We start from the raw sequence: 17,712 nt of genomic DNA on the forward strand, positions 1-17,712 counted from the left end.
TGTATCTGCGATCTCGTTCTTTCGGTCACTACCCACAGCTCGTGGCCATAGGTGAGGGTAGGGACGTAGATCGACCGGTAAATTGAGAGCTTCGCTTTTACACTCAGCTCCCTCTTCACCACGACGGACCGGTGCAGCGTCCGCATTACTGCAGCTGCAGCCCCAATCCGTCTGTCGATCTCCGGCTCCCTTCTCCCATCACTCGTGAACATGACCCGAGATACTTGAACTCCTCCACTTGGGGCAGGAACTCATCCCCGACCCGGAGTGGGCACTCCACCCTTTTCCGGCTGAGAACCATGGCCTCAGATTTGGAGGTGCTGATCCTCATTCCCGCTGCTTCACACTCGGCTGCGAACCGTTCCAGTGCGAGCTGGAGGCCCTCACCCGATGAAGCCAACAGAACCACATCATCCGCAAAAAGCAGATGACGTGAAATATATTATTATTATATTAATGAAATAATTATGTATTTTAAATACAGTTGGAAAATGCTTCAAACATTGATAAGAAGAATCCACACAATAAAACAAACAAACAAACAAACATGTCCCAACAAGCAATTTAAGACAGGACAGCTTTACTGTCAGTGTGCGAGGACAAAGTTACAGCAAACATCCCTCCTGGAATGAGGCATGTGATTAGCAAAATATGAAAAGACATTATTTATCATCCAACAAAAGGTTTAAGATTTAACATTGGATCTCTAACTCTTTCTCTCTCTCTCTCTCACACACACACACACACACACACACACACACACACACACACACACACACACACACTAACAAATCAGCTAAAAACATTAAGCTTGGTGGTTTTCATGTGACCATCATGAGGCTTATGCGCAAGTTCACTAAGGAAGCTCTGTAGTCACACGTCTGTCTGCTTCCCGGGTGTTTGGCAGCTAATGTAAGTTTTACATCACTTCCACTTTCCCATGCTTGTCAAGCTGGTTGTGACATCACGGGTCTAGTCCAATCAGCACTCAGCCCTCCTTCTTTAGGCCAATCAGCCTTCACTCCATGTACTTAAAATCTCACTGCACATCTGTGATTCTTCTTTTTAGATGCCTTCGTACAACCCACCTCCTCCCCATCGCCACCACCTTTCACTCATCTCTGTCAGGCGCCATTCAAGCCTCCATCTTCATCTCCACCACCAGCATCTATACTCTGGGGGTCCTTCCCTAATCGCTATCACAGCTGTGATTGTGTTCTGCTGCGCTGGACCATCGGAGTCTAACCACCAATGCATGAACTAGACGCGTGGTTTCTCTCTCTCTGTCTTTAGCTGTTGGTCACATTTATTTGCAAGTCAGCTGTAGGTTGATGATCCTAAACTATTTCAGCCGTCACACGCTGATGTTGAACTCCACCCGCTGCATCATATCTGCACCTAAATGGCAACTTGAAACAATACTTAAATCTTCATTTCATACATGTAAAGTGACACAATGCATCATTAATGATATATCAGCATCAATGATAACTGAATAATAATAATAACCTGTCGGTAAACTATTAACATAATCACATCAGTGGTTTATAACACAAAGATGTTTTTAATCTCCAGTCACATCAACAATACATTTGTTCAGCACTGCTCAAAATTCAGTCTTCCTGCTGCTTCTGATGAGAACATCAGGTTGTTGTCTTGGTGATTTCTCTCAAACGCTCCTTCGTTTCTGACCTCGCTGCCCTCTGCTGTGAATAAAGATGCTTCAGTCCTTCAATGAAAATAAGAAATAGTTTTATTTGATCACATGATTAAAGTACTCTGAGAAATAGCCTGGACAGAGGAAAGTGAGCAAAGTGTTTAAGTGTTTGTGGTTGGTGTTAGATTAGGCTTGAAATTAAAATGATAACAGAGGACTATGGACACTTATTAGAAGAAATGAAAAATGAAAATAAAAAAGAGCCCGAAGGAAGATTAAAAAATGTCAACAGTGCAGAAAAACAGTATAAAGAGTGACTTACTCCTGACTGTCTCTGATCTTAGTTTCAGATGTCTTATTTATCTTGAGATTCCTGTGTGAAAAACGGAAAAATTTTAAAACAGTTAAAGCTGCAGAAACATTTACAGGGAGTGCAGAATTATTAGGCAAGTTGTATTTTTGAGGAATAATGTTATTATTGAACAACAACCATGTTCTCAATGAACCCAAAAAACTCATTAATATCAAAGCTGAATGTTTTTGGAAGTAGTTTTTAGTTTGTTTTTAGTTTTAGCTATTTTAGGGGGATATCTGTGTGTGCAGGTGACTATTACTGTGCATAATTATTAGGCAACTTAACAAAAAACAAATATATACCCATTTCAATTATTTATTTTTACCAGTGAAACCAATATAACATCTCCACATTCATAAATATACATTTCTGACATTCAAAAACAAAACAAAAACAAATCAGCGACCAATATAGCCACCTTTCTTTGCAAGGACACTCAAAAGCCTGCCATCCATGGATTCTGTCAGTGTTTTGATCTGTTCACCATCAACATTGCGTGCAGCAGCAACCACAGCCTCCCAGACACTGTTCAGAGAGGTGTACTGTTTTGCCTCCTTGTAAATCTCACATTTGATGATGGACCACAGGTTCTCAATGGGGTTCAGATCAGGTGAACAAGGAGGCCATGTCATTAGTTTTTCTTCTTTTATACTCTTTCTTGCCAGCCACGCTGTGGAGTACTTGGACGCGTGTGATGGAGCATTGTCCTGCATGAAAATCATGTTTTTCTTGAAGGATGCAGACTTCTTCCTGTACCACTGCTTGAAGAAGGTGTCTTCCAGAAACTGGCAGTAGGACTGGGAGTTGAGCTTGACTCCATCCTCAACCCGAAAAGGCCCCACAAGCTCATCTTTGATGATACCAGCCCAAACCAGTACTCCACCTCCACCTTGCTGGCGTCTGAGCCACGGGCCCATCCATCTGGCCCATCAAGACTCACTCTCATTTCATCAGTCCATAAAACCTTAGAAAAACCAGTCTTGAGATATTTCTTGGCCCAGTCTTGACGTTTCAGCTTGTGTGTCTTGTTCAGTGGTGGTTGTCTTTCAGCCTTTCTTACCTTGGCCATGTCTCTGAGTATTGCACACCTTGTGCTTTTGGGCACTCCAGTGATGTTGCAGCTCTGAAATATGGCCAAACTGGTGGCAAGTGGCATCTTGGCAGCTGCACGCTTGACTTTTCTCAGTTCATGGGCAGTTATTTTGCGCCTTGGTTTTTCCACACGCTTCTTGTGACCCTGTTGACTATTTTGAATGAAACGCTTGATTGGTCGATGATCACGCTTCAGAAGCTTTGCAATTTTGAGACTGCCGCATCCCTCTGCAAGACATCTCACTATTTTTGACTTTTCTGAGCCTGTCAAGTCCTTCTTTTGACCCATTTTGCCAAAGGAAAGGACGTTGCCTAATAATTATGCACACCTGATATAGGGTGTTGATGTCATTAGACCACACCCCTTCTCATTACAGAGATGCACATCACCTAATATGCTTAATTGGTAGTAGGCTTTCGAGCCTATACAGCTTGGAGTAAGACAACATGCATGAAGAGGATGATGTGGACAAAATACTCATTTGCCTAATAATTCTGCACTCCCTGTATCAGGAGAAAATGCAACACAGACACGTTTTAATAGGATTACCTGTTGTGAGATTTTGTTCTATGATGGACAAAGATGAGTGCAGCAACACAACTAAAGGCAACCAGCAACACAGAGGACAGAATGACTGAAATCCTGATTGCTTTTGAGAAAACAGAGGAAAGAAGGAAAAATTAATTCAAACATAAAATAAAAAAAGATGGAAAAAAACTGAACTCAAAAACATACAAATGTGAATTCACCTAAATTTCTGCGTTTAGATCCAAAGTCTTCATCTAGACCTGGAAAAAAAAGGAAACATTACAATCACAGTGTAATCATCAATTATAAATCAGTGACTTTAAAAGAGTTTCTCACCATCACCATCATCATCATCATCATCATCACCATCACCACTACCATCATCAGGAATCGTCACCATCACCTCTCTGTGAGGAGCAGAGAGCACTCGTGCTGCACATCCCACCTGTGTGCTGTGTTTACATGAACCTGAGAGCACAGCTGTAGTGGTGACAGTGAATGTAGCGTTGGTGTTGGACACACTGACAGTGTTGTGCTGTGAGAAGCTGAGGTCTTGTTGTGAGACACTGAGTGTTACAGTGGGAGCAGGTCGACCAGTGGCTGAACAGGAAACAACCCACTCTTCAGTAGAGTTTGACTCTCTGACATCAACAACAGGTTCATGCAGCTCTGTGAAGGATCAGGAAATATCATCACATCACTATATTATTTTTAGTCTCCTCTTGTTGGTTAAAGAAGGTAAAAGTTCTTACCATAAACTCGGAGGCAGGTTCTACCTGTGAAGGCTCCTTCAGGATAAGTGTTAAACAGACAGCGATAGCAGCCTTCATCCTGCTCTGTTACATTCCTGATGACTATGGAGCAATTCTGTAGTCCAGTGTATTTAAACTTGACTTTGTCTTTAAAGCCATCATTCACTCTCTGACCAAAGTACTTGTTGTAGGTGGCAACATTTGTCTCCACATCACGTGAGATTTTCTGCCATGTGACCTGAAGGACGTCTTTAGTCTCTAAGAGCTGACAGCTGAATTCAGCATCTTCTCCCACTGCTGCCAGCACAGTCTGCTGTGTTTGGATCACTGCTGTTAGAGCTGCACAAACAAATAGACATGTGAGGCATGAGCACCAAGTGTGTGTCTGCTACTTATCAGCTGCAATAAAACCTGTAGGCATCTCACTGTCAAGTTTTTCATAATCACGTTTTGAGTGTATTTTCGATTTCTTATGTTATATTGGAAGTCTGTTTACTTCTTGTTTGGTTATTATTAGTAAGGAGTTAGTTGAGTTTCAGTCTAGTTTAGGTTTTATCTATGTCCCCGTGTTTGTCAGTCTTTTTCTGTATTTTGTGTCAGTCTTTCATGTGTTTCTTGTCTGCGTGTTTCAGGTTATCAAGCTTGTCTTCTCGTGTCCAGTCTCTCCAGCTTTCCTGCTTTATTTCGAGGAGTCCAGTGTTTCCATGTTCAGTGTGTTTTGTTTTACTTCCCCTTGTGGCGTAATGTTCATTTGTATCAGCCGTGTCTCCACTTCCATCGTTACCTTTGTTTGGATTATTTCATAGTTATGTTGGTTGCATGTTCCTGTCCAGTTTCATGTCCATGTCCGTTGTCATCATCTTCATAGATAGTTTTAGTTTTTCCCAGTTTAGGTTTTAGTTTTGTTTCGCCCTAATGTCATCTTGCCTGGTTTTCTGTTTTTTGTGTCAGCCACAATAAAGGCTCACTTTTGGTTAAACTTCAGTACATTTCTCCTGCGCCTGCTTTTGAGTCCGTTCCTTAAACACACGGCCGCTCAGCTGTGTCAAATGTTAAAAACGTTGCCCCTTCAGTGGTCCTCTAGAAGTCTGGGGCCCGGTTCTCCTTCATGCTTGCTTCATAGGGTTTTTTTTAATTAATTTGTGCTTCGTACACAACAGCATTGGTACAATTAATGTTAAATATTCTTTTATTCTCCTCAACTCTAAAACTATACTAAAATATAACGACAGCATCCATCTTGTCATAAAACGACTAAACAGCTGATACATGAACAAAATAACTCACAAGCTTTCAAATTTGAGCATTTTTATTTCCTTGAAATCAGGTTGCCCTCATGTAAATGTGTTTATTTACATTCATTCAAGGAGCTCCCGGGTGTTAAATTCAAACAGGACACCTGACAAACAAAAAATGTCATATTTAACGATATGTTCACATTTAATAATATCCAGAGTACCTTTTAGTTAGAATCACTGCCATGTGGTAGGTTTGCCTCAGCCAAATGGTTAAGGTGTGGTTTACATCCATGTCTGTCCACTTATGGTACAGTATACACATGTAGTCAGTTATAGCCAAACACCTTTGATTACTGAATTACGTTCACTTCATTAATGAAGTGAATGTAATTCACATTTGTCTGAACATTTGTCTGAGATTAACTCTTTGGGGTCTTTACCTTACAATATAACATACTTGACTGTTTAAGTGGTGCCACATGATTAAAACTGAACAGATCTAAAGAAGATGTTCCTGAACTTTGGGTTTATTCGAACAGGACGGATGGATAACCACAGAACTTTTCCCCATATGATAACTAAAACACAAAATAAATTAAGACAGATTACTGTCCCAAACTTAAAGATAAAAGTTCATTTACTGGACTTGTTTTGTCAGTGAAGAGCAAAGTACAATTAGAAGTGCTTGTTCTGATGAAAAGTTAAACTGTAGCAGCGTAGTGAATAAGGATCTGTGTCCACGAATCCTCAGCAGTGACAACACTTACATCATAGTTCAAAATCCTTAATCTTTCACATCTTTCTCTCCACGGGGTTCAAATGCTCTTAGCTGTTTAAGTAGAGGAAAAAGTCTGACATATTTCACGGCCATTAAATGTTAGACAAGACTCTGAAAACGAGGTTACGGTTACAAACAAAAACCTCTGCTTGTGCGCACAGACCCTAAATCACAATAAATAAGACAATAGTAAGACAAATTACTACAAAGTGACACCAGAGGCTGGAGAAGAGCAAGCATAAAGTGACACATTGTGTGTGCACAATTTCTCTTGTTACCACTCTTCATATACCAGTGTGACAAAGTCCTGAATGCAGCCTGCATGTTAGTCCATCAAGGTCCATCTGAGCTTTAAATAAATCTCAGGCTCAGCCATTGAGACTAGTCGCAATTTATTCTGAGGAAAAAAAGAGAAACAACAACACATTTTTAAAAAGTTTGTATTTTTATAATTTTTTTACTTTGAACATAAACAACAGAAACAAAAAAAGGATTAGGGCTGTGCGATATGACGATATATATCAGATGACGATATAAAAATTTCTATCGTTTCATATTATACACTATTGTTTGTTTTGTGCTGTTGCAAAATAAACTGTTTACGGCAATATTTTTTTCATGGTTTTGATGGTCACTGTAGTTGCTATATTATTTCTTAAAGTCCTCTCCTTCTCTTATACTATACAATAACCACACTATGGACGGACACGTGACTGTTTTTACGCGTACTTTCGTTACCAACAATGACGGTAAAACCATCGTGTGGCTCCGCCGTCCACTTGTTTATTTTCCACAAAAACCTTTCACAATAAAGCTCAAGTTTCTGTTGAGACTTTTCAAAATAAACTGAAATGATATACATTATTCTCAAACATAAAATTTCAGAATATGCATCAAACAAATGACCTCAAATAAAAACATCAAGTAACTATAAATGGCGCTTACAGTCACCACGCAGATGAAGGCACAGAGAATACCAGCATGGCCAGCAAGGATGAGGCAGAACCAGCTAGCTCCAAACAGAAGGACCAGTCAAAACAAATCGAGGACCTTATTGTTAAACGAGAGGCTACCTCTGTAGCATGGACATGGTTTGGTTATGAAAAGTCTGACACGCCCCAGAAAACTGTACTATGCAAATTATGCCACAAACTGGTCCCCACCACCACTCAAACACGACAAACCTCTTTAACCACCTACACAAGAATCACATGAAAGAGTTTCGAGAGAGTTTACGGATGAAAAGCAAAAAAGAGCCGTCAGGTGCTCAAAATAATCCTTAGACTCAAACGTTAGAACAGGCTTTTCCTCGCAGCACGCCGTGAAATAAATACTCAGAAAGAAAATGGCAGCCGTTTAAACTCATGTCTAAAAATGTATAGTTTCACGCATTGATCAAAACACTCGACTCCAGGTCGAAACAGGACCCCAGCTGAAAACACTTCACATAAGTCGAGTTGCCCGAGAATCACAGAATTTACAGAAAATGCACTATTTTGTGATATATATCGTTATCAGGAGAGAAATGTCTTATATTGGGATGTGAGACTTTGGTCATATCACGCAGCCCTACAAAGGATTATAATTCACGTTGAGTTGCATACACATAACACCATTCTGTTGCAACAAAAGCAGTTTATAATTAAAGTAACATACATACCTTGAAAAACTAAATCAACCACAACATTAAACTCACCTTGTTTCTGTAGAGAAGGTGATCAGGGTTTTTCTTCATTTCCTGAGACCAGCTGCTCTGGATCATCACCAGCTTGTATCTTCGTCTTTTTTTTCACACGGGGAAGTCTTTCCTTTTCTTGGCCATTGCTCTGCACTGGAAAACCAAAGTGTGTGATCAAAGGTGAAATAAGGGATATTTTTCCACTGCAGGACTTAGAGTGCTTCAAGTAGTGATAGCTGTTGATCCATTTCTCAAATAATCTGTAAGGATCTGGATTTTTAAGAAAGATACAAATATCTCTGCTTATATTTGGCTAAAAGCTTGATATAGACACAACAGTTTATAATATGTCAGGATCCCCCACAAGGCATATAAAGCCCCTGCACACCAGCACTGCGCTTACATTATAGTTCAATCAATAAATAGTTATTAGTCGGTGGTTGCTGGAGTACTTTTCTATGCTGTGGTGTGCTGGGGGAGCAGCACAGCAAAGAAGGACTCATCCAGGCTGGAGAAACTGATCAGGAGGGCTAGCTCTGTGGTCGGCATGAAGCTGGACACTCTGGTGACAGTGGCAGAGAAAAGGACATTAAAGAAACTGATGGACATTATGGACAATGCCAGGCATCCTCTGCACACGGCCATTAACAACCAGAAGAGTCTGTTCAGTGACAGGTTGCTTCTCCCCAAGACAAGAACTAACAGACTTAAAAACTCCTTTGTCCCACACGCCATCAGACTGTTTAACTCCTCTCTGGAGGGGAGAGGGAGGAGAAACAGGAGGACAAAGGAGGGGGGAACAACTAAGCTGTAGTGCCTCTTCACCTCACTGTACAATACCTTGTGCAATACTTTTGTAAATAGTCAACGGTGCAATAGACTCAATACTTGAAATGTGCAATTCACTTGTATTTTTATTTTTATTCCTATTTATTCTATTTATCCCCTTCGTATATTTTATTTATATTGTCTCTGTATTTATATATATGTGTGTGTGTATAACTCTGTAACTTCTGTCGGTGCTGTGCTTTTTTGGAAATCGAATTTCCCAGAGGAACCCACCCGAGGGATTAATAAAGTTCTATCTTATCTTATCTTATCTTATCTTATTATTGATTTATTATTGAATTCTTTTAGTAATAATTATTAGTATTTAATCACATTAGCACAGTGGGTAACAAAAATATTCCACATACTAGAAATGCTGCTCAACATTTCATAAATTACATTTTCAACAAATGTTGGAGTAAAAACACAGTTACAGGGAAAATGTGTCTGTCTGTAAATATTAACTAAACATTTCTATGTGCTACAAAATAGACATAATTGTAAATGTGCTGAGGTGAAACTATACTTTCAATAATATTACCACTACAGCCTGCTAACCACCGAAATAATCTATGCTGGTCAGCTAGCTAAAAGTCTTTACTTTAGCAGCCCAAATCAGAGGCTAACATTAGTAATACCCAGAGAGACACAGACAGCTAACTATAATATTTATGAAAACTGGTTCAGCCACTGAAGGACAAAACCGGTGGTATCACAGTAAAAATTATTTTTAACATTAATTAAAATGGAAAGCTTAAGTCATGTTAAACCTAACTAACGATTATTTAAAAAATGAGTCAGCAAAATATTCCTGACTTGTCTGGAGACAGCCGAAACCAGTTAACAAATAAATTAACAATTCTTTCTAAATAAAAATACGTGGTCTTTTGAAAAACATTATTTTAATAAAAGAAAACATGAGTTTTAATACTTACCACAGAGATTTTAAGGCTCTTGCACTTACTTTTCACTCCTTTTCGGGTTCTTTTTCCCCACAATGCATTGCAGTAGTTGAGACATACAGAAAAATACCTGTAAATGACTAATACGGAAAATTCCTTCACGTTTATACAGTAGATTGTACTGGTTTTTTTTTTTTACAGTGTAAACAATCAAGTGGACCAGTACAGCATAAGGTCCACTTGGGAAAATAAATCTGTTGGCCATTTTTCTTGGCTTTCAGACAGTAATTCTGATTACTACAGTTCTGGACAGGACAGGGAAAAAATAATGATAATAGTAATTCTTAGTTGTAGTATGAAAATGGCCTATCTCATATTTTGTTATCTAACATAAAAAGTGGGAATCAATTAAACATTATGTTTTTACAAAATGAACAATACTCATACTGTACCAAACATCTCCTGACTGCTGAAGATTTTAATGAATACTAGAATGGTGTATTGGGTATACTCCAGTGATAATGTTGTAGAGTTAAAAAAAAATATGGGAAGAGAAAATTAATTAACAAACATGTTCATTAAACCAGTATTAAGAACAGTTTTTTCTTCCGTGTGGAGCATCAGCTGCAGTAAACGCTTAATGAAAATAATCCATATTCACAGAAATAAAATCTAATGTCTCCACTGTTCGTATAGAATCTCTCATGGCTTCAGATGAAAAACAAAAATCATACTTGTGACCTCTTTGAGATCAGTTTCTAATAATTACGAGTGAAACGTTTTTTCTTCACCCATCCACAAAACAGCTTTAAAAACAAAACGGAGAATAGTGAACACAGCTTACCTTCAGAACAGACCATTAGAAGAGAAAGCAAATATACAATTGCACCATCCGCCATGCTGTAAAGAGAGTAACACGAGCTGTTTCTATAGTGTGCGTTTGGTATTTTAAAGACATAAAAAGAAAATTACATTAAGTGGTTCTTACATATGAGGTGGGGGGGATTCCACGCAGTTGTGGAATTTTTCTGTGTTGTTTTTGCTCACGTGTAGTGTTGACTCATTTTTTAGAAACTTTATTTCACCACAGCAGCAAGTTTATTTATCCCAGGTAGATAAAAATAACCCATATTCAGTCTGTAGTGAACGTTCCGATGTATTATTAGGGGCAAATTAAGAAGAAAAAAAAATTGATGTTGAGAATAAAGTTCAAATCATGACATGCCTACAACGCCTTGGGATTGTCACGAGGTGTTCTCTGTGAAGAAAAACCCCTTCTAAAACCGGAAGATCAGTGGAGGATTCAAGGCAATAGAGAATTTAAAAACTAAGTTTCTAAAAAATAAATTATTTCACATGAAAACAACAATAAAATCCCCGCAGGGGCAAGGCTCCGAACTCCGCTATCCTGTGCTCAACGTTCGTGTCTCCTGTCTCGTTGTCTCCCGAGATAGGACGTCCTTCTGTCACTGAACTGCTCACCACTGAGGCTGTTTCTCAAGACTAAATACAAAATCTACAGGAATTATGTACAGATTTAGTTCTTTATTATAAATGATCAGGATAGTGATGGTAAATTTGATTCTTTTTACTGAATTGAGTTTTAATGAGTCACTCACCAAAGTGAATCGGATTTTTTGAGTCATTTGATTCACTGAGTCAGTTGACCAAAGAGTGCAAAAAATGTACATTTTCACTCAAACTTAATTTGTTTCTCTTTTCATGTAAATCCTACTGCTAAGATGAATGATTCTAAAAGAAAACAACTATTATATAGAGCAAAAAAGAGCAAAAACATTTCTAAAATTAAGCAATTTCCTATCAAAATTGCTTAATAAACATTTATTTATTTTTATTTTATTTTGTTTTATTTTTATTTTATTAGTATTTTCCTTAAATGTGTTAAATATATATTTTCTCATCTAAATGTCCACTGAGCTGTGAGCCAGGGGGCAGTAATGCGCCTTAACATTCGTTGCCAACCAAGAAGAAGAAGAAGCTGTGAGCCAAGAGGGAGGGGGTGAGTGAGTGAGTGATTCGTTCGCTCTATGGTCGTGTCCAAATTCATGGGCTGCATCCTCCTGAGGCCGCATTTGTAGACCGATTACGGCATAGCGACGCGCCGAAGGCTGTCCAAATTCGTAGACTCCTCCGAATGCAGCCGACAAATGCGTCCTCCTTTTCCCCGAATTTGAAGGATGGGTCGGGTGTGTCCTTCGTGGCCTACCATATCCCAGAATTCATAGTGCGGCCCAGCCAAACTCCAGTTTCCAACAATGGCGGCCGCTACTAAGTTTTAAAATTACTCATACTAATCTTTCTGGGTCACAAAATAAACTTTTAACACATTTTCAGGCGAGAAAGTAGTTGTGTAAACATCAAATATCTGCTCGGTTTATCAAGATATCGCATATTTGCAAAAGTGCTTCGACGTTTTCGGAGGCATCTGCTACCCACCAGCTCGATAGCTAGCCGGGAGCTCGAGGGTTACTGATGCGGCCGAGAACGGCACAACTCCCGGCACATCATTTTCAGATCACCGTGGACTTTCGCTGCTCGGGTTAAACGTGATATATAAGTGACTTAGACAACCTAAAAATGTTATTGTTGGGCTTTTTTCAGTGTTTTGTTTGTTCGTCAGTAAATCGGTTTGGCTGAGATTAAAGTTATTAGATTAGATAAAATAAAACTTTATTAATCCCCCGGGTGGGTTCCTCCTTGGTTTTTACACAGCTGACTAAACGTCAAACAGAAAACTGATTAAACAGAAGTATGAGACAGTCGAGAATTTACGCCAGTGTCCCGTTATATTTTAGATAGCAAGGAGCAGACGGCTGAGTTTATTAAACTCCACCGAGACAGCAGTGACGCTAATCAGAAGGCTAGACCGTCCAATTTCACGGCCGTTTACTTCCGGCCTACCCGACCTTCTGAGGACCCGGCCCACGTAGACTGCGAAGGCCGGGTCCTCAGGAGGATGCAGCCCATGAATTTGATTCAGCACAGGAAGGAGGGGGTGAGTAGCTCAAATGTGCTGTTAGCATGTTAGCAGAGCAATGCTACTGTGAACCGAGGAGCTATTTTCTTGATATGAGCTTCTACTCAGGTTTTTTTCTTCCATTTAAGAGCAGAAATTTTTTTGTTACGATACTGGATGTTGTGTTTTTCTCCACAATTTCAATTATAAGCTAAATACATTGCTGCTAACAGCAACAGGGATGAGTCACTGAGTCAGTTGGGCTTGTGAATCATGATTCATGAGTTAGTAAAGTGATTCTCGAGTATTGAACGATTTGTTCATGATTCGCGCATCACTAATTCAGACGTTATTCTAAGTTTCGCAAACCGTTACTAAATCCGGCCCCAGATACTACTCTTAGAGCTGAATTTAATTTTCCACTTAAGTTGCAGACTTGCATTTTTTTTCGTTGGCTGACAATACTGGAATATTTCAGTCAGCTGGTTCCCATTATCGGACATCACGCGCACAGAGACTGCGTCATCTCAGGGTTTTTCTCTTTCCTCTGCCACAGGTCTGAGTCTCTCCCTCCCTCTCTCTCTCTCTCTCTCTTTCACACACACATGCACACACACACACGCTATCACTCGTGTTTCGCGGACTTACCCGGAAACTTCCTCTTGCAGTTTCCTGTCTAGTTGCTTAGTTTAGTTTCTCAGAACTAGATTTGCGTGGGCAGCCTGAAACTGATGACTTATTGTGTGGTTGGTTCGCGGTCTGCTTCTTGTTTACATTTTGGCTGGGGCACCCATCTCTGTTTCTTTGTTTTTCTTCGTCCATTTTTAGTAACTATCGCTAAAAGCTTGTTGCATCTGTCCTTTGGGACATTAAGCAACATCGTACAACAACACGTTTTCCAACACAAGCTGACTCTTGCCTGGAAAGATCGAGCGCTGATGTCTCCTGACATACGAAAATTTAGGCAGACTGACAGTCAGCTGCTTCTTTCTGTTGTCAAAATGGAGTCAGAGGTTCGATTTAAATCAGACTAGTTTGCTTTTTTTGGCTGGCTGTACTGACATGCTGCAATAGTATTTTAATTTGAGGCTTTTGGTCTCATCCTTGTTGAACGTAAAATTTAAGTAACGTCACTCCGAGTCTTTAATAAGCTGCCAATTTGAGAAACTTTACAGCACGTTAGTCATTATTATCCCCTATTCACTGTACAGCGGAACATCCCGAAGCACTTCAGGCTTATTAACACTCTGAGCCAGAGTTTAACAAGCTTAATTCTGTGCTGCTGTTTCTGTTGCAGTCCTAAATTTTAGTGTTACAATATAACAGTAGCACCCAACCCAACACCACAACTGAAGGGTGTCATGATCTGGATGTATGACTGGAAAATTTCTAGTGATGGGATTTCCGGCTCTTTTTAGAGAACCGGCTCTTTCGGCTCCCAAACCTGTGCTCAACCTCAAGAGGAAAACCTCTTGAGGTTGTTTTGTTGCTTTAATTAATTTATTATTAACAACAACATAAAATTATGCACAAAAGGAATTACTAATGTAAAAAAACCCTGTGGTTTTATTTATATATGTTTATATATAAATATATGCGGTGGCCCCTTGAGACAAAGCACGTACAAACTCCAAAACACATTTCTAGCTTTAACTGAACTTCCAAATCAGAGCTACCTAGATCACTTAAATTACACAATTGAAAGCATAGGTGTATTGTTTGTGAATTTATACACAAGCACTCATATATATTCAAATAATTTAAAAAATGTTCATTTACCTGTTACTACCACACACTACCACACAACACTGCGCCTAGCATCCTGGAGCACTTCTGTTGTGTTTTGTACGTACTTCGGAGTTTTTAACTGTTTTGGAGTTTTTACGTGCTTTGTCTGTAGGGGCCACCGTAAATATAGTTTTATTTATTCACTCCACATAAAATGTAATAAATAAATCATATGATACAATAACCAGCTATTTACATTTCAACTTTTAACTATTTAATTTTCAGCTTTTTCCTTTTAAACAAATTTAAAGTGAAACAACACAAAACATTGCAAACCAACACACAATTAAATATAAATTAAAATATGAAAACTAAAAGAACATGCATATTCTCTGTCATATAGGCCTGCATGAATAAACTTTCTGAATCCTTTATCATCCGCAACCGAAAATAGTTGTGGATGATTACTATACCTTTCTAATGTGACGTTGTTGTCCCTGGCTCTCTTTCTCTGTCTCTCCCTCCAGCTCTGTTCCTGTGCTACTGCTAATGTAACTACTGCCCCTCCCACCTCTTCCCAGCGCAAAGCACAAGGCTCGCATGCGTGCGGAGTGAAGCGGAAAAAAAGTGCGAGAGAGGGTGAGAGAAAGAAAAACAAAAATCCACGGCTCCCAATAAGGAACCAGCTCGCCTCGTTCACTTCAAAGACTTGGCTCTAAGAGCCGTTTCATTCACGACCGACACATCACAAAAAATTTCATCAGGCACCTGAGTTCCTTGGTCTGCACCCCTGGGCGGAGCCAGCATCTCTCCTGCAGTCCCGCACACCTGAAGCTGATTCTGGGTAATAAGGTTGAGGTTTTAAGGTCCACTCAGACTCTCCTTTGCCGCCAGTTTGTCATCGACTTCACGTTGGTGTCTGTTTTGGCAGTAGGTTTTGACTAGTGATGGCCAAATGAAGCTTTCTGAAGCACTGAAGCTTGTATCGAAAAACGGTTCATTACTCGAAGCTTTTCAACACAGTCCTCTCTGGTGACATCTGGTGGCCAGAAATATGAAGCGCAGCTTGAATCCACAAAATAAAACCAACTGCTTCATTATGATTGCCCACTCTACAGAGTGGAATTCTGTCTGATATTGGGCCGCTGTTGTGTTGCTTTGAACGTGTATTCTTTGGTGGTTAAAAAAATGTGTTTTATTTGTTTAATAAATAATTTTGATCAGTAAACTCTCCTTGTTTAAACATGCGCCATGGTTTGGTCTTCCTTTGCTTGTGACTTCTTGATGTTGGTAAATACAATAATTGAAAAATACCACATTACATATAATATACATATAATAATGTACAGCACATTATGGAGTAGGCTTCTGCTGTGAGGTCCTGCCTCCATGCACTTGTGCATGTGCTAGACGGGTATATTTATAAATAATATTATATTAGGGAAATTTTCCAAGACATATTTTTGACCTGGGGGTAGAATTGATTGTGAACTGGAAAGGGAAAATGCTTATGAACTTGCAAATTAAAAACAAATTAAAAAGTAGCCCTTTTTCATTTTTATTTAAGAAGAGAATTTGTTCTAGTGTGTGATGGCCGAACCTGTTCCTTTTCGTGGAGATAATTTGTCCTGCCTTAAGGAACATCCCTTCACACAGATGCAGTTATACAGTCTAACTGGGCCCCACAAACTATCAGATAAAGAGAATAAATGAATTCAATTGCTGCACATTTGGCAGACTAACATTTTCAGATTAATTAAACAATAAAATATATATATTTTTACAACATTACAAGTAAAGAGTCAAGTGGAAGTTTTTCTAAAGTTATTTAATGATATTTATATTATGGAAGCAGATTTTTGACATTTTACTTTTTTCCCGTTTTCAGATCAAATAAACACCCACAAAACAAAAGCAAACAGCCAGAACACAAAGCTGGAAAACCCACCCGATTGACAAAAATCAACTCAAAATACTCCCACACAACAGAACCTCCTCTATTCCTCGCTGGCTCCAAATCTCTCAGTGGAATGATCAGTGGTTCGCTATCTGTCACCATCAAAACACTCCACAAACCTAACACACTGTGTGCGCTCTGTCACTTTAACACTGTGCTGTGAGAAAGTAACATGTGTTATTATGGTGACGTTACCGCGGGAAAAGCATTTTTGCAGCTCAGTGTTGAAGCATTACTACATGAGTGGAAGAGCTCTTTGCGCAAGACTCACTAACCATCCTATTGGAAAATGAGCTTAAAGAGTGCCTCAGATCCGTTTCACTATTTAAACTGTCATTTGTGTGTTGAAATGCAAAAGCTTACGGCACCTGGTATTCCCAGAAAGTCTCCCATCCAAGTACTGACCAGGCCCGACCCAGCTTGGCTTCCGAGATCAGACGAGATCGGGCGCGTTCAGGGTGGTGTGGCCGTAAGCGACGGACTGCTTCACAAACAGCCTCTTTATACATGCTGTGATGACGCAGTCATGCTTAGGTTTTTATGTCCTGTATATAAGTTGAATTGTCCAAAGCACAAAAATGTTGGACTTCCAAATGGTCCTAACACACTGTGTGCTCTCTGTCACTTTAACACTGTGCTGTGAGAAAGTAACATGTGTTATTATGGTGACGTTACCGCGGGAAAAGCATTTTTGCAGCTCAGTGTTGAAGCTGCAGTTCACAACAAAGGTTTGCATGTTTTCGCTGTAACATGTGAAGCTTAGTACAATTCTATATTTTAAAGTGCGTGACATTTGCCAAGTATAAAAGGTCTTTTATAGCGGGTTTCCCTCGCTTACGGCCATACCACCCTGAACACGCCCGATCTCGTCTGATCTCGGAAGCTAAGCAGGGTCGGGCCTGGTCAGTACTTGGATGGGAGACCGCCTGGGAATACCAGGTGCTGTAAGCTTTTGCACTCCCACACACAAACTGCAGAGGGCGCCGCTGCTCACTCAGTGGAGGCAGCTTGAGGAAAAGCTTCATGACAACGCTCCTGATTGCATTTCCCTTTTGTGCAAAACAAAACAAAAGAACAGCAGGAACGAAATATTTAGGAAATACACAAACTTATTTATTCTGTAAATGTAGAGAATGTCTACGGCTAGTCCGTCTGGGCTCAATAGTGAGGAACTCGTTAACCTTGTAGCGTGCAGCGGGCACAGTGTCAACCTGACACTCTTGTGCAACGAGTTTTAACTC

General features: G+C 39.7%; 2 protein-coding genes and 2 non-coding genes across 4 annotated transcripts in view; 1 reads left to right on the forward strand and 3 right to left on the reverse strand.

Annotated features, from left to right (window-relative positions):
* Positions 1-17,712, reverse strand: part of LOC146681888 (OX-2 membrane glycoprotein-like) — an 88,524-nt gene that overhangs the window by 20,332 nt on the left and 50,480 nt on the right. The gene's annotated exons all lie outside the window — the stretch shown is intronic.
* Positions 567-15,046, reverse strand: LOC146681890 (OX-2 membrane glycoprotein-like). Its single transcript, XM_085449130.1, has 8 exons — positions 14,988-15,046; positions 10,654-10,709; positions 4,386-4,724; positions 3,970-4,302; positions 3,855-3,893; positions 3,655-3,754; positions 1,980-2,030; positions 567-1,729 (listed from the first exon to the last, which is right to left on the reverse strand). Exons 2-8 carry the CDS (start codon positions 10,706-10,708, stop codon positions 1,597-1,599), a joined length of 1,050 nt encoding a protein of 349 aa, XP_085305256.1. The 5' UTR covers position 10,709; positions 14,988-15,046; the 3' UTR covers positions 567-1,596.
* On the reverse strand, positions 16,828-16,946 carry LOC146681891 (5S ribosomal RNA). Its single transcript, XR_014918398.1, has one exon. It is a non-coding gene; the product is annotated as a 5S ribosomal RNA (ribosomal RNA).
* Positions 17,304-17,422, forward strand: LOC146681892 (5S ribosomal RNA). Its single transcript, XR_014918447.1, has one exon. It is a non-coding gene; the product is annotated as a 5S ribosomal RNA (ribosomal RNA).

Source organism: Copadichromis virginalis, linkage group LG23, assembly GCF_057382275.1.
Source record: "Copadichromis virginalis isolate Kocher_CV1m ecotype Utaka linkage group LG23, C_Virginalis_male_GT1.1, whole genome shotgun sequence".
Taxonomy (NCBI): domain Eukaryota; kingdom Metazoa; phylum Chordata; class Actinopteri; order Cichliformes; family Cichlidae; genus Copadichromis; species Copadichromis virginalis.

Coding starts and splice junctions, on each gene's coding strand:
- LOC146681890 (XM_085449130.1), bottom strand. CDS start 10,708: ATGGCGGATGGTGCAATTGTATATTTGCTTTCTCTTCTAATGGTCTGT. Junction 4,303..4,385: donor AACCTGCCTCCGAGTTTATG/GTAAGAACTTTT, acceptor GATCCTTCACAG/AGCTGCATGAACCTGTTGTT. Junction 3,755..3,854: donor ATCTAAACGCAGAAATTTAG/GTGAATTCACAT, acceptor TTTTCTCAAAAG/CAATCAGGATTTCAGTCATT.